At 44.2% G+C, this 13,234-nt stretch overlaps 1 protein-coding gene across 16 annotated transcripts in view; it reads right to left on the bottom strand.

The window, feature by feature from the left end:
* CAB39L (calcium binding protein 39 like) overlaps window positions 1-13,234 on the bottom strand; it is a 104,661-nt gene that overhangs the window by 21,720 nt on the left and 69,707 nt on the right. For all 16 annotated transcript variants that reach the window (XM_077811270.1, XM_077811361.1, XM_077811279.1 and 13 more), the window contains one exon: window positions 7,845-8,013. In XM_077811270.1, the coding sequence (XP_077667396.1) occupies window positions 7,845-8,013 (169 nt within the window). The remainder of the gene's footprint in view (window positions 1-7,844; window positions 8,014-13,234) is intronic.

Raw genomic sequence — 13,234 nt, 5'->3', positions numbered from 1 at the left:
GATTGAAGAAGCTGGTGCCCTCTTCAGGGATTCTTATATTTCTTCTAACAATATACTAAATGGGCATTAGCTATAAGTTTTCAGACTCCTACATGGTATTGCTGGATCTACCTGTTTTTTTTTTTATTTTATTTTTGTTTAAAAAGGACTACACTGACCCGAGTACTCTCTTGTCCATAGTGCACATTATAGCAATTTATGCAAGTTCGCTATCCTTTTGAGAGGGCAACATACATAAGGATTAATCTCTGAATTACCTGTCAGCCAAAATTCTTACATTATCTATTAGTGGACAGTACAAAGCCAGTCTGGAAGAAGAGCTCTGTGTAGCTTGAAAGTTTGTCCCTCTCACCAACAGAAGTTGGTCCAATAAAAAGACATTACCTCACATGTTTTGTCTCTCTAAACTGAGTAACAGGCAAAATAACACAGCATTTTCTACTTCACAACCATTCCATAGACATGGAGGTCCCAGATGCCAGGCCTGTCAGCCTTGTTTAGGAAGGTCCCAAAAAATACTAGTGGAGAAGGCATTGCTTTCCAGTGAGTCTTCCTAATGCTGCTATCAGAGTTCACAACTGACACTGCAAAACCAAGACAAGCTGTGGGAGGCAACACCCCAGAATTGCTTAGAAGAAAGACTTAGGCAAAGTTGGTTGGACGAAACAGCTGACTGATTGGAAATTATTAGTACATGGTACCATACTGATCTGATGAAAAGCTGATATTAAGACAAGTAGCAGAGATGTCAATCAGAGGGGAGATGTTTCAAGTCCTCCCTCTCGTTTGTTCTTATTCTCAGTTGTGAAGTGTCTAAAATCGACATTTTAAAGTCCTTAGGACATGGACCTTGTTCAATTACCCATGCTACCAATCTCCTAGCATGTCTTTGGAAGTGGTATAAATAATCATGTCAGCCTTTTGTCCAGGATGGTTAAGCAAAATAAGAGTGCTTTCTTTTTTTTTAATTATGTGTTTAGCATGTCACTCACTTCAGGCCTGGAACGAGTGCATTTTGTTTGGGTTGAAACTGGCAAAATCTGCTTTATTATGGGATTGGTATTATTTTTCTGCACAAGCGTCTGTTATCCTGTTGCAGTCACAGAGCCGGGTTTGAAGGTGTCTGGCAGTCATTCTTTCAGTCTGTTTTTACTGCTGTTTCAAATATGTCGTGATGTCTTTTCTATTGGTTAAGATTTACATTATTCATCTGAGCAGAAGCATAAGCCCACAAGGGCTTAGTGAGGATAAACTTCCACATACAATGTCAGCATTTAGTTCCCTAAAACAATAATGAACTAAATTGTACCATTGAAACACAGCCTATGGTAAAAAGGGGTGTGTGGCCTGTAGTGGGGCAGCTGCCACACGCCTGGATAACAGCGGTTAAAAGCAGCCATGCTAGGCTGATTGGGGAAGCAGCCACAGCTGAGGCCAACTCAGTCAGGGCCCAGCTGGCCCTTATAAGAGGGCTGGGGGCTAGGAGCCGAGGGAGCATCTTTCTAGTGGTGGAGAGAGAAAGACCTAGCTGCCTGGGAGAGAAGTGTACCAGAGGTAGAGTAGTGCTGGGGAAAGGCAAAAGGAACTGGGGAGCTCCAGCCTGGCAACTCCCCAGGCTGCAGGCCTTGTGCAAGGCCTAAAAAAGGTATTGGGGCTTCAGAGGTGCAGTCCGGGGTTAGGCAGAGACAGCTGGTCCAAACCCCCCTTGCCAATAATGAGTGGCCATTACAGACTGCAGTTTGCCCCAGTGAAAGGGGCAAGATGATGACTGGCAGTAGCTACTGAGGCAAGGTGGGGATAGAATGTTGGGTGTTCTCCTGGAAGGGGAGACTCAGATGTGGAGGTACTGAAGGGGCAGAACCCTGAGGTAAAGGGCACCAGGGTCCGGGAGAGACATGGGGCCTGAGGCACGCGAGCCACCAGCCAGCAGAGGGCGCTCCGGAGCTGGAAAAGAGCTAATCCCCAGACAAAAAGCAGGAGATGCCATGGCAGTGAGTCTCTACTTCGCTACAGGCCACACCTCCCCATGGAGACCATTGGGAGATATGCTGTGTCACGGAGGCAGAATACCTCCTTGAACGATGCCATACATAAGGGACTCAAAACCACTACTACACTCCTTTCGGTGATGTCTTGCCAGCTTTTTCTTCTCGGTGTGCCAGGCCTACTCCATGGAATGGTGCAGAGGAGGGGAACAGAGTCTTGATTCCACCTCCCTGCTCCAAGAATGCAGGACATGGAAGCAGGGCAGATACAGCAGTTACACCTGGCCCTTACATGGGCTTCCCAAGGTAGGGAAGGTCCTTGCCCCTTCTCAGTTTGTAGAATGTCTGTGCACAGATTAAGTCAGTCACATATTTTATTCATTCATCAAAATTATTCAACAAAACTTTCATTAATTTTGTTGACTCCGTAGCTTGCTATTTGAATTGTGTTGTTGCATTGTAATTGGTCACATCAGTCATATGATTTACATCTGCGTTGTGATCAGATCAATGTAACAACCAATTTGCAAATGTACTCCAAAAAACATGCTGATGTTTTGACTTTGTACTTATTTTAAATTTAGCAATAAGGGCACCTAGAGCCCAGACAGGATTTCTTTTAAGTTGTACTTAAATCTGGATACATAAACAAAATAAAGGATTGTGAATACTGCAAAAGGTAGTTCATTTAACTATTCACGCAAATATTCATGGAATTTATTTTAAATATTTGCCTAACTGTGCTTCTGAAGAATAAAAACCTAAAGGCTGCTGCAGCCTCAGGTTCCCGAACTTTAAAGAAATCATTCTCTCTGTTTTAAATTATCTAAGAACAAGTCACCCGAGTCTGCATAGCGATTACTCTCTCAGGCCATAATCCTGAAATTCATTGTATGTTGCAGACTGCTGCACCCATGCAAAGTCCCAGTGACTTCATTAGGGTATGTTTACACTACGAAATTAGGTCGATTTTATAAAAGTAGATTTTTAGAAATAGATTTTATACAGTTGATTATGTATGTCCACACTAAGCGCATTAAGTCAGTGGAGTGTGTCCTCATTACTGTGGGTAGCATCGACTTACGGAGTGCTGCACTGTGGGTAGCTATCCCACAGTTCCCGCAGTCTCTGCCGCCCATTGGAATTCTGGGTTAAGCTCCCAATGCCTGACGGGGCAAAACCATTGTTGCGGGTGGTTTTGGGTACATGTGGTCAGTCGCCCCTCCCTCCACGAAAGCAACGGCAGACAATCGTTTCGCGCCTTTTTTCCGTGCAGACGCCATACCACGGCAAGCATGGAGCCTGCTCAGCGTCACCGCTGCTGTTGTGTCCTGGGTGCTGCTGTCAGCAGACGGTGCAGTAGGACTGCTAACCATCATCATCCACCTCTTCCGCTGCAACTCTGCTCTCCTGCTCTTGTAAATGAGCTCAGTCTCAATAGCAAATTCTCCCTATTGTTGTCACCCACCGCTTCTGCTGCAACTCTGCTCTCCTGGTGCCATGAATCCACCTCGCAGGTCCTCTCGTTGTTCTGTATAATATTTATTCTCGTGGCATCTGTCGTCATCCACTGCTTCCGCTGCAACTCTGCTCTCCTGCAGACTCCAAACCACAGCAAGCATGGAGCCCGCTCAGCTCACCGCTGCTGTTGTGAACATTGTAAACATCTCGCACTTTATCCTGGAGTATAAGCAGAACCAGGCTAAGAGACGCCAGCATGAGGAGGATTTTTATGAGGCCACGGACACAGATGTTCCTGAAAGCACGCGCTGTGGCAATTGGGACTTCATGGCGGCAGTGGGGCTGGTTGATACAGTGGAATGCTGACTTTGGGCCTGGCAAACAAGCACAGACTGGTGGGACCACATAGTGTTGCAGGTATGGGATGATTCACAGTGGCTGAGAAACTTTCACATGTGTAAGGCCACTTTCCTGGAGCTCCGAGAGTTGCTTTCCCCCACCCTGAAGCGCAGGAATACCAAGATGTGAGCTGTCCTGACAGTTGAGAAGAGAGTGGCGATAGCCCTGTGGAAGCTTGTTACGCCTGACTGCTACCGGTCAGTCGGGAATCAATTTGGAGTGCGCAAATCTACTGAGGGGGCTGCTGTGATCCAAGTAGCCAGTACAATCATTGACGTTCTGTTATCAAGGGTAGTGACTCTGGGAAATGTGCAGGTCATACTGGATGCCTTTGCTGCAATGGGTTTCCCTAACTGTGGTGGGGCGATAGACGGAACACATATCCCTATCTTGGCACCACACCACCTTGCCGACAGGTATGTAAACTGCAAGGGGTACCTCTCAATGGTGCTGCAAGCAATGGTGGATCCCAAGGTGGGATGGCTGGGAAAAGTGCATGACGCTTGCATCTTTAGGAACTCCTCGTTGTTCGAGCAGCTGCAAGAAGGGACTTACTTCCCAGACCAGAAAATTACTGTTCGGGATGTCGAAATGCCAATAGTTATACTTGGGGACCCAGCCTACCCCTTGCTCCCATGGCTCATGAAGCTGTAACACAGGCAGCCTGGACAGTAGTAAGGAGCAGTTCAACTATAGGCTGAGCAAGTGCAGAATGGTGGTAGAATGTGCCTTTGGAGGTTTAAAAGCTCGCAGGCGCTGTTTGCTGACTAGGTCAGACCTCAGCACAACCAACATTCCCATTATTATTGCTGCTTGCTGTGTGCGCCATAGTATCTGTGAGAGTAAGGGGAGACATTTATGGCAGGGTGGGAGATTGAGGCAAATCGCCTGACATCTGATTTTGAGCAGCCAGACACCAGGGCAATTAGAAGAGCACAGCAAGGCGCGCTGCGCATCAGAGAGGCTTTGAAAAACAGTTTCATGACTGGCCAGGCTTCGGTGCGACAGTTGTGTTTATTTCTCCTTGATGCAAACCCGCCCCCTTTGTTAATTTTAATTCCCTGTAAGCCAACCACCCTCCCTCCTTCGAAATAAAAGTAATTGTTTTGAAACCATGCATTCTTTCTTTATTAATTAAAAAAAAGGGAGATAACTGACAAGGTAGCCTGGGTGGGGTGGGGGGAAGAACAAGGCCACATTGCTTATTGTAGCCACACTACAAATCAAACTGTTTGAATGACAGCCTTCTGTTGCTTAGGTCATCCTCTGGAGTGGAGTGGCTAGATGCCTGGAGCCTCCCCTCCACGTTCTTGGGCATCTGGGTGAGGAGGATATGGAACTTGGGGAGGAGGTCAAGCGGTTGTACAATGGATGCAGCGGGGGTCTGTGCTCTTGTTGACTTTCCTGCAGTTGCATCAGATGCTTCATCATGTCTGTTTGCGCCCCCATTAGCCTTAGCATTGCCTCCTGCCTCTGCTCTTCGTGCTCCTGCCTCTGGTCTTCATACTCACTTAATGCTTTCCTAACCTCTAACACTGAATGCCTCCATGCATTCAGCTATGCCCTATCAGTGTGGGAGGACTGCATGAGCTCGGAAAACGTGTCATTGCGAGTGAGTTTTTTCACCTTCTAATCTGTGATAACCTCAGGGATGGAGATGATATAAGGGGAGCCTAGAAACATTTGCACCTGCGGGGGGGGGGGGGGGGTTGGGAGATAAAAAGGGAGAGTAAAATTTAAGATGATACATTTCTGAAAACAAAAGGGAGACTCTTTCACAGTGAATCAAGCAATTCACAGCAGACAGCACATGTGCTTTAGGTACAAGATTGCATTCTGCCTTTTATATTGAGCGCCTGCTGGTATGGTGACACATCACACACAGCTGGGCAACAGAATTTGGTTTCCATGCAGCCATGGTAAGGCAAAGGGTACGCGGGGTTGGCTTCTTATGCATGACATGTGGGAATGGTTTCAAAGAGCAGCACCATCCTTTCCCATAGCAAGCAATGGGTTGGGTTTCACATGAAAACTGCAGCCCCTCCTTTTACAGGTGGATGTGCAGCACACACCTCCCCCCACCCCACCACGTGGCTATTCTCTGGGATGATCCCTTTTAGCCAAGCACAAACAGCCCAGCATGAATGCTGTCCTTTTACTGTTCCCTTACAAAAATTCCCCTATTTCAACCAGGTGACCATGAATGATATCACTCTCCTGAGGCTACACAGAAAGATACAGACCGAATGTTGCTTGAATGTGACCAAAACCCAGGACCATTCGCTGCCATGCTTTGTGCTGCAGTGATTCCAGAATACTTTCAGAGTACCTCCAGGAGAGTTTCATGGAGATGTCCCTGGAGGATTCCCGCTCCATCCCCAGACACGTGAACAGACTTTTCCAGTAGTTGTACTGGCCGCAAATGCATCCCAATTCTTCAGGGAAAAATCAAACACTATTGCTTTTAAACCCTCTACTGTAGTTACAAATGTGCACTCACCAGAACTGCCTTCTCCAGCTTCAGGGTCGGGGATCCCACCTTCGGAGAGTATTGGCTCCAGGGTGATGAAAATGTCTTGGCTGCCGGGGAGAATGGATTCACCGGTTGCCTGCTGTGCATTCTCCTCCTTCTCATCCACAAAATCCTCCTCCCTGTTGCATGAGACTCCCCCCTTGCAGGTGTCCACGGACAGTGGTAGGGTCCCCTCCTAGAATGGCATGCAGCTGATCATAGAAGCAGCATGTATGGGACTCTGACCCGGAGCGACCATTTGCCTCCTTTGTCTTTTCGTAGGCTTGCCTCAGCTCCTTAACTTTCACACGGCACTGCTGTGTGTCCCTGTTATAGCCTCTCTCCAACATGCCCTGTGAGATTTTGGCAAATATATTTGCATTTCTTCTTTTTGATTGGAGTTCTGCCTGCACAGATGCTTCTCCTCATACAGCAATCAGATCCAATGTCTCCCTTTCGGTCCATGCTGGAGCTTGTTTGTGATTCTGGAGGGACTGCATGGTCACCTGTGCTGCTGAGTTCGCTGACCAAACAGGAAATGAAATTCAAAAGTTCCCAGGGCTTTTCCTGTGTACCTGGCTAGCGCATTGGCGTTCAAAGTGCTGTCCAGAGCGGTCACAATGGAGCACGCTGGGATAGCTCCCAGAGGCCAATACCGTCAATTTGCGTCCACACTACCCCAAATTCGACCCAGCAAGGTCGATTTTAGCACTACTCCCCTCGTCGGGGAGGTGTACAGAAGTCGATTTTAAGAGCCCTTGAAGTCGACGGAATGGAGTTGGTTGTGTTTATTAATGTGCATTAATTTTAAAATTGACCTAATGTGGCTAAATTTGATCTAACCTCAAAGTGTACACCAGGCCTTAGGGTTCTGTGTGGGTGTAGTAGCCTGTCTGCATGCAAGAAATTGCAGTGATCAAGGCCTTAAAATCTGAAGCTGCTTGATGCTCCACGCCCACAGATCCCCATGGATAAGGCAATGAGTACCACGTATGACTGGATTGTATAATTGCCAATATTTTAAAATGAATCTATGAAAAAAGCTTGTTCTATCTACTAACTATGGCTACACAGCGTGGTGTGTAAGGACCAAACTCAGAGCAGTAATATGAAGTAAGAAACATTGTGAATGACTTTAAAATGATTCATCCCATATATATATATTTAAGGGATTATATGTGACACATGGCTAATTTTAAACAGTTATACAAAATGCCTTGGGATGTCAGGATGAAGGACATCAAAGAAATAGAAATCTGGATTAAATTAAAGACTCTGGACTGACTCTATCCCTGGTGTAAATCCAGTCACAATCAGACCAGGGATGAATTTAGTCCTCTCTATCTTACAGTAAAGAAAGCAGTCTACTAGCAAGAAAAACCCAATCTCTGTGTACTATACCACATCCAACAGTCTAAAGCCAGTGAGGGAGGAGTGCTGTTTTAAACCCAGCATTGTAAAGTTCCCATAGACATCAAATAATTTACCTTAAATGTAGCAAAGGCATCAGAAGCGATGTCAAACGTTGACATTTCCACATATTTGAAAAAGTCTCTGAACTGATCTGAGAAAAGGATGATTTTGGCAAGTGGCTCATGCCGGATACATTCTCTCAGCATAATTCCACAGCGTAAGGCAATATGTGGTGCTTCGTACCTAGAGTATGAAAAAGCACCAGACAAAGAGGGTTATTTTAAGCATAAATGGACAATTGCCTACCATATATAAGATGCATCTACCAACAGAAACACATACTAGAAGATCCTAATACAGAACACTGAATCCAACCTTCATGGCTTAGACCCATACTTAAGAAACATCAGCTATATAATTACGGTTGCTAATAGTACAAAAAAAACAGGGGGTTGGAATGAAAACTCAATTTTTTGAAATACTTACATTTCTATTGAAATTTTTATGCTTGGCCTCTGCTGAAAGGTGATTTTGGGGTGTGTTTGAAAATTTTGAACAGAATTCCTTCACCATTTTGGAATTGAGAGAGTAAACCAAATACAGTATATTCCAACCCCCTTTTTAAATAATTCTCAGACCCTTAACTTTTATAAGTAAAATATCTGCTGCCTCGTAGACCATGTTTTTCTCCTCTCCACTCTGCAATAAGAAAAGACTCGACTGGAGCACTAATCTCTAACAAGCAAGAGAAAAAGAGTTTATCCATAGAGCCTCTTCAGTGTCTGTCTCTCTGCAGTTCTGATGACCTATTCTGTAGCCTGGGAGTTTGGGGAGAATTTTGTTCACCTCAGTCTCTGTGGAGCTTTGTTCAGAAGACCAGCATTTGGCCCTCTGGTTGTAACCACCGTACGGCAAAGACACTGTATTGTACAGCAGCAAGCACACTTTCCCCGCACCCCTACCAGGTTTTATGAGTCATCTCTCTCTAATTCCTGTGTAACACATTGCATCTCCTTTAAGTCAAAGTGCATATTGAAATAAAGCATGCAAGGTTTCAAGAAAAAAAAATGGATGTGATTTAGCCAACCAAAAAAACCCCAAAACTCCTCCCCCTACAACAACATTTAAATTACTACACAATGAACATGCTTTAACAATGTTCATTTAGCTGAAAGTGACAGGACCCAAATGAACAGGGAGGAAACTCTACTTCAATAGGTTGACTACAGCATATCAAAACTGCCTGTTAGCCAAAGCTTATCTACCTTATTGTTTCTCTGCACAATTACTTTCTACTGTCAGGCTTAAAAAATAAGACAGACTGCCATCTGTGCTGTGAGTGAGTGGGCCTTTCAAATTCACCACCAGCTTCCACGTTAAAAAGAATAGTAGTGTTTCCAGAGCATACTAAGACTGCATATTTTCATGTGATGACTACAATAGCTGGCCTAGTGAAAAATGAAACACTGATTCAAAAGTCAAATGAAACCCCTTCTTGCCTCAAACTAAAATAAATCCCAAGCAGCTGATGACAATCAAGCATTTCTCTATCATTTTGGGAGCCATTTGCACCCTAAACATATGACTCTTTATATAGTAAATGTCCACAGATGTTTTCTGTTAAGAGTTTCCTCTTCTCTACTGCATCAGGTCACATTAGTACAAACACACATTTTCAAACAGAAGGGGCAGAGTCACTTCTAGGAGTGTGGCCAGGAAATGTTTAATGGCTGGGCTGGGAACATTTTAAGAGAAATATAAATAAATTATATTTTTGCCAACACAAGACACTTCCAAAAACACAAGTATCATTGTAAGTAAATGCAGTAAAACCCTTAAGTCAAACACTTCATTATCCAGAATTTGGTATGTCACTGGGGCTACGTAAGTAAGGCAAGTTGTACTTGGCTCCTGGAATATACCTGAAAGAAGATTACCAGATATCTGGCCACAATTAGCACTTTGTCTGCACCAGCAGTTCCATTCAGAGCCCCTGTGGAATTTAACAGAGAACCAGGAGGGAAAGTAATTCATTACCAGATGCTAATACAGCATTGTTAGTGATGATTATTAGTTGTTATTAGCTGACAATGTGCTCAATAGTGTAAAAACACAAAATGAAGATCCTACCTGCTCTGAAGAATTTAAAACCTAAAAATTAGACACTCTGAACACAGGATGCACTGGGAAACCCAGAAGAAGAAATCACTTTTTAAATATTTACAACTCATTTTTGTGGACACCGTGAAATCAGCAAGTCAAAGAGAGACTTGAATGAGAACAGAAGTCACTCAGCACAGTGGGGGCAGGATAGAAGAAAGCACAGAGATAAGGGTGGAAGGAGGAGACAAGTAGGGCATCAAGACTGGAGGGCACAAAGAGAGACTTCTTGACAAATTGCCACATGCCCCTCAGCTTCTTAGGCCTGATCCTACACCACTGAAGTCAATGAGAGTTTTGCTATCGACTTTAATGAGCACAGGATCAAGCCTTTAGTGATGCTGTAATAGTACAGATATAATCCCTATTCAGAAAGGAGGCAGCAATGGAGTACAGCACAGAAACACAACCTGGCAAGGCAGCCCATAGAGATTTTGAACTCTGATTTCTTTCATGTACAGAATGCCATCCTAGCGGCTGAACTGAAATCTGCTGTAATTTTCTCTGGTACAAAGTTATACATTATTTTACATCACAGGGGACTGAATTCATCCTTGGTCTAACACCACTGAATGCAATGGATCCCGATGGACATCAGGGATTAATTTGGCCCAAGGACATTTGCTCATTTATAAACCAAAAGCTACATTCCTTTGAAGTCCTATTTGCACTCTGCAAATCATACTGAGCCTCCATAAAGGGAAAATACAAGATCATTAAAGTTAGTCCCCTTGGCAGCAAGTAAGTCAATTATCCTATTATTTTTATATTACATACACACACACACACCGACCGATTGCAGAATCTTTTTGTGACGCTGACAATATGGCAGTGCCACTGCAGTATTACACAGGAAATACTGGGAAGAAGGTCTTTATTCAGGAATCTTCCCACTTAACAACAGAGCTCACATTATGCAGTGAAAAAAAGTGACCTTTTGTTGTTGCTGCTGGGAACTGACGGTCAGGTGGCAATGGAAATTTTTCATTCAATACTATGCAAACAATGACTTGCCTTCCTGATAGTTCTGTGCTGTTTTTTCCTATGATTGTGTGTAAAAGATACATTTTATTTAATAAATAAGTCAGTGAGGATGTATGTCAGAGAGAGCATGCTATAATTTTATAACAGAGATGGCCAAATTCAGGGAGATAATAGGGAGAGAATACTTGTGGAATTACTTTGGGTTTCTTTCAGTTTTCCTTCCTTTTTAAAATTAATTTTGTAATGAAATATTATATTATATTCATAAGAAAATACATAATCAATAAAGAAATGACAGGGCTAAGTTAAGCACATAGACCCAATCTTGCAATTCATGGCACATGAGCACAGAAGACTGTTCATGTGCAACAAATTGCAGGCTTGGGGCCCTACCCCTACGTTAGGTACTTACTATACACTGTGGAATCTGGAACTCAACCCCGAAGTTGGATCCATGCCGATAGGTGCCCCTGAGTTCGCTCAAATGTATTACAGGCTCAAGGCACCTTATTAAGATCCCTTGTATAAAAAAGTTCTATCAACCAAGAGAGCACAAAAAGATCTATAAAGAAACAAAAAGCTGTGTTCAGGTCAAAGGCAGATACATGGCATGGTTTCCTATCTCCATGGGAGTTCAGCAAGGCTGCATTCTGTCACCATCTTTGTTCAATACTGCTATTGACTGGTTGATAGATAATCTTCAGGAGGCAGCCATCGGTGGCACTGAACTGAACACCATTCTGCTTCAAGTTTTTGAATACACCAATAACATTGTCTTGTTGGCTCAGTGGGGTAAATTGCAGCAACTGACGGCCAATCTGGTTGGGAAAAAAGCAGTGCATGTTGATCTGGTAATTAATCTGGATAAAACTAAGCCCCTGGCCATTGCCATCAAGCAGCCCCCAGATCCAGATTACAACCAGCTCAGTAAAAATCTATCCAGGTAGCAACTGTCAAATACTTGGGCAGTGTCAGACAGCACTGGAGAATGCTCAAAAGATGTAGATGCTTGGACAAGCGCTGGAGCATCCATGGAGAAAAATTAGCAGGTGCTTAGCACCCAGTGGCAGCCAAGTTCCCCCTACTCCACTCCCGCCCGTGGCCCCTGCCGATCAACTCCTCCCCCTCCCAGCACCTCTTGCACGCCGTGGCTTGCACAGTCAGGGGAGGGGGCGGAAAGAGGGGGGAAGAGGCAGGCGGGGTGAGGCCTTGGGGGAAGAGGTGGAATGGGGGCATGACCAGGTGTGGAGTGGGGGCAGGAAGAGGCGGGGTAGACTGGGGTTGGGGCCTGGGGCTGAGTGGGGGTTGAGCACCCCGGGGGAAGATTAGAAGCCTCCAGCACCTGTGGATGCTTGTATGGCAGCAGCTGCTGCCACATTTCATGCCTTTCAGCAGCCTCTGAGGGGACGTTGTGACATCAAGCTTGCTATGAAGCTGTGGATCTATGGATCCATGGTTATATCAACTCCATCGTATGGACGCGGTGCTGAGGAAGGCTGAAGAACATAAGATTGATGTTTTCAACGGTCATCATCTTTGTCAGTTGTTCCATATCAAGTGGCAGGACAAGATCACAAATGAGGATCTTCAAAGCTAATAAACCCAGCAGCCACCTCCAACAGCAATGGTTCCATTTCAGCTGCATTCTTGGTATGGATATGTTATAAGAATTGAAGACCAATGAATTCCAAAGCATGTATACTAAGGAATGTCACAACATGGCCAGTGATCACATAGGTGTCACAAACTTCAGTGGTGCAAGATGACTGCTAGTGAGGGCCATAAGCTGAATGTGCAGCTAGACAACATTAAGCACTTTGACAGATCAATTCAGGTGGTGCTTGATTTACAAGGATGCCATGTACCTTTGGGATTTGCCACAATGATGATGAGTATATAAAAGTTACAGCATTCAGCAGCAATCCCCAAATACTGCTGTAATTTTGTAAAAGTGAGAGTTTTGAACCACTCCAGTAGAATTTTTTAGTTCTTTCTTATAAGGTTCTCCAGGACTGGCATACATTAATATTTTGGCACAGTTAATAGTGCTATTCCCATTGATGCTACAATATACATTTATAAGCTTCCATATTATCTTTTTTTTTTTTCAATTTATTTCCATAGAGTCCAAAGACTACTTGGGACACGATCCAAAAATATTTTACAGAATTGCGCCACATCGTATAAAACCAGGAAACGTGCCAAAGAAAATGGGAGGGGAAAGGAGAGAAGAATCCAAAGAATAAAACTAGCAAAAAGGGGTGAAAAAAATGGTTAAAAAAACTGACTTAAATATTAGACAAATATTTATTTTTCACTT

Source organism: Eretmochelys imbricata, chromosome 1 (genome assembly GCF_965152235.1).
Source record: "Eretmochelys imbricata isolate rEreImb1 chromosome 1, rEreImb1.hap1, whole genome shotgun sequence".
Taxonomy (NCBI): Eukaryota; Metazoa; Chordata; order Testudines; family Cheloniidae; genus Eretmochelys; species Eretmochelys imbricata.
Note: the sequence above shows the minus strand (reverse complement) of the source record. Positions and strands in the feature narration are given on the sequence as shown.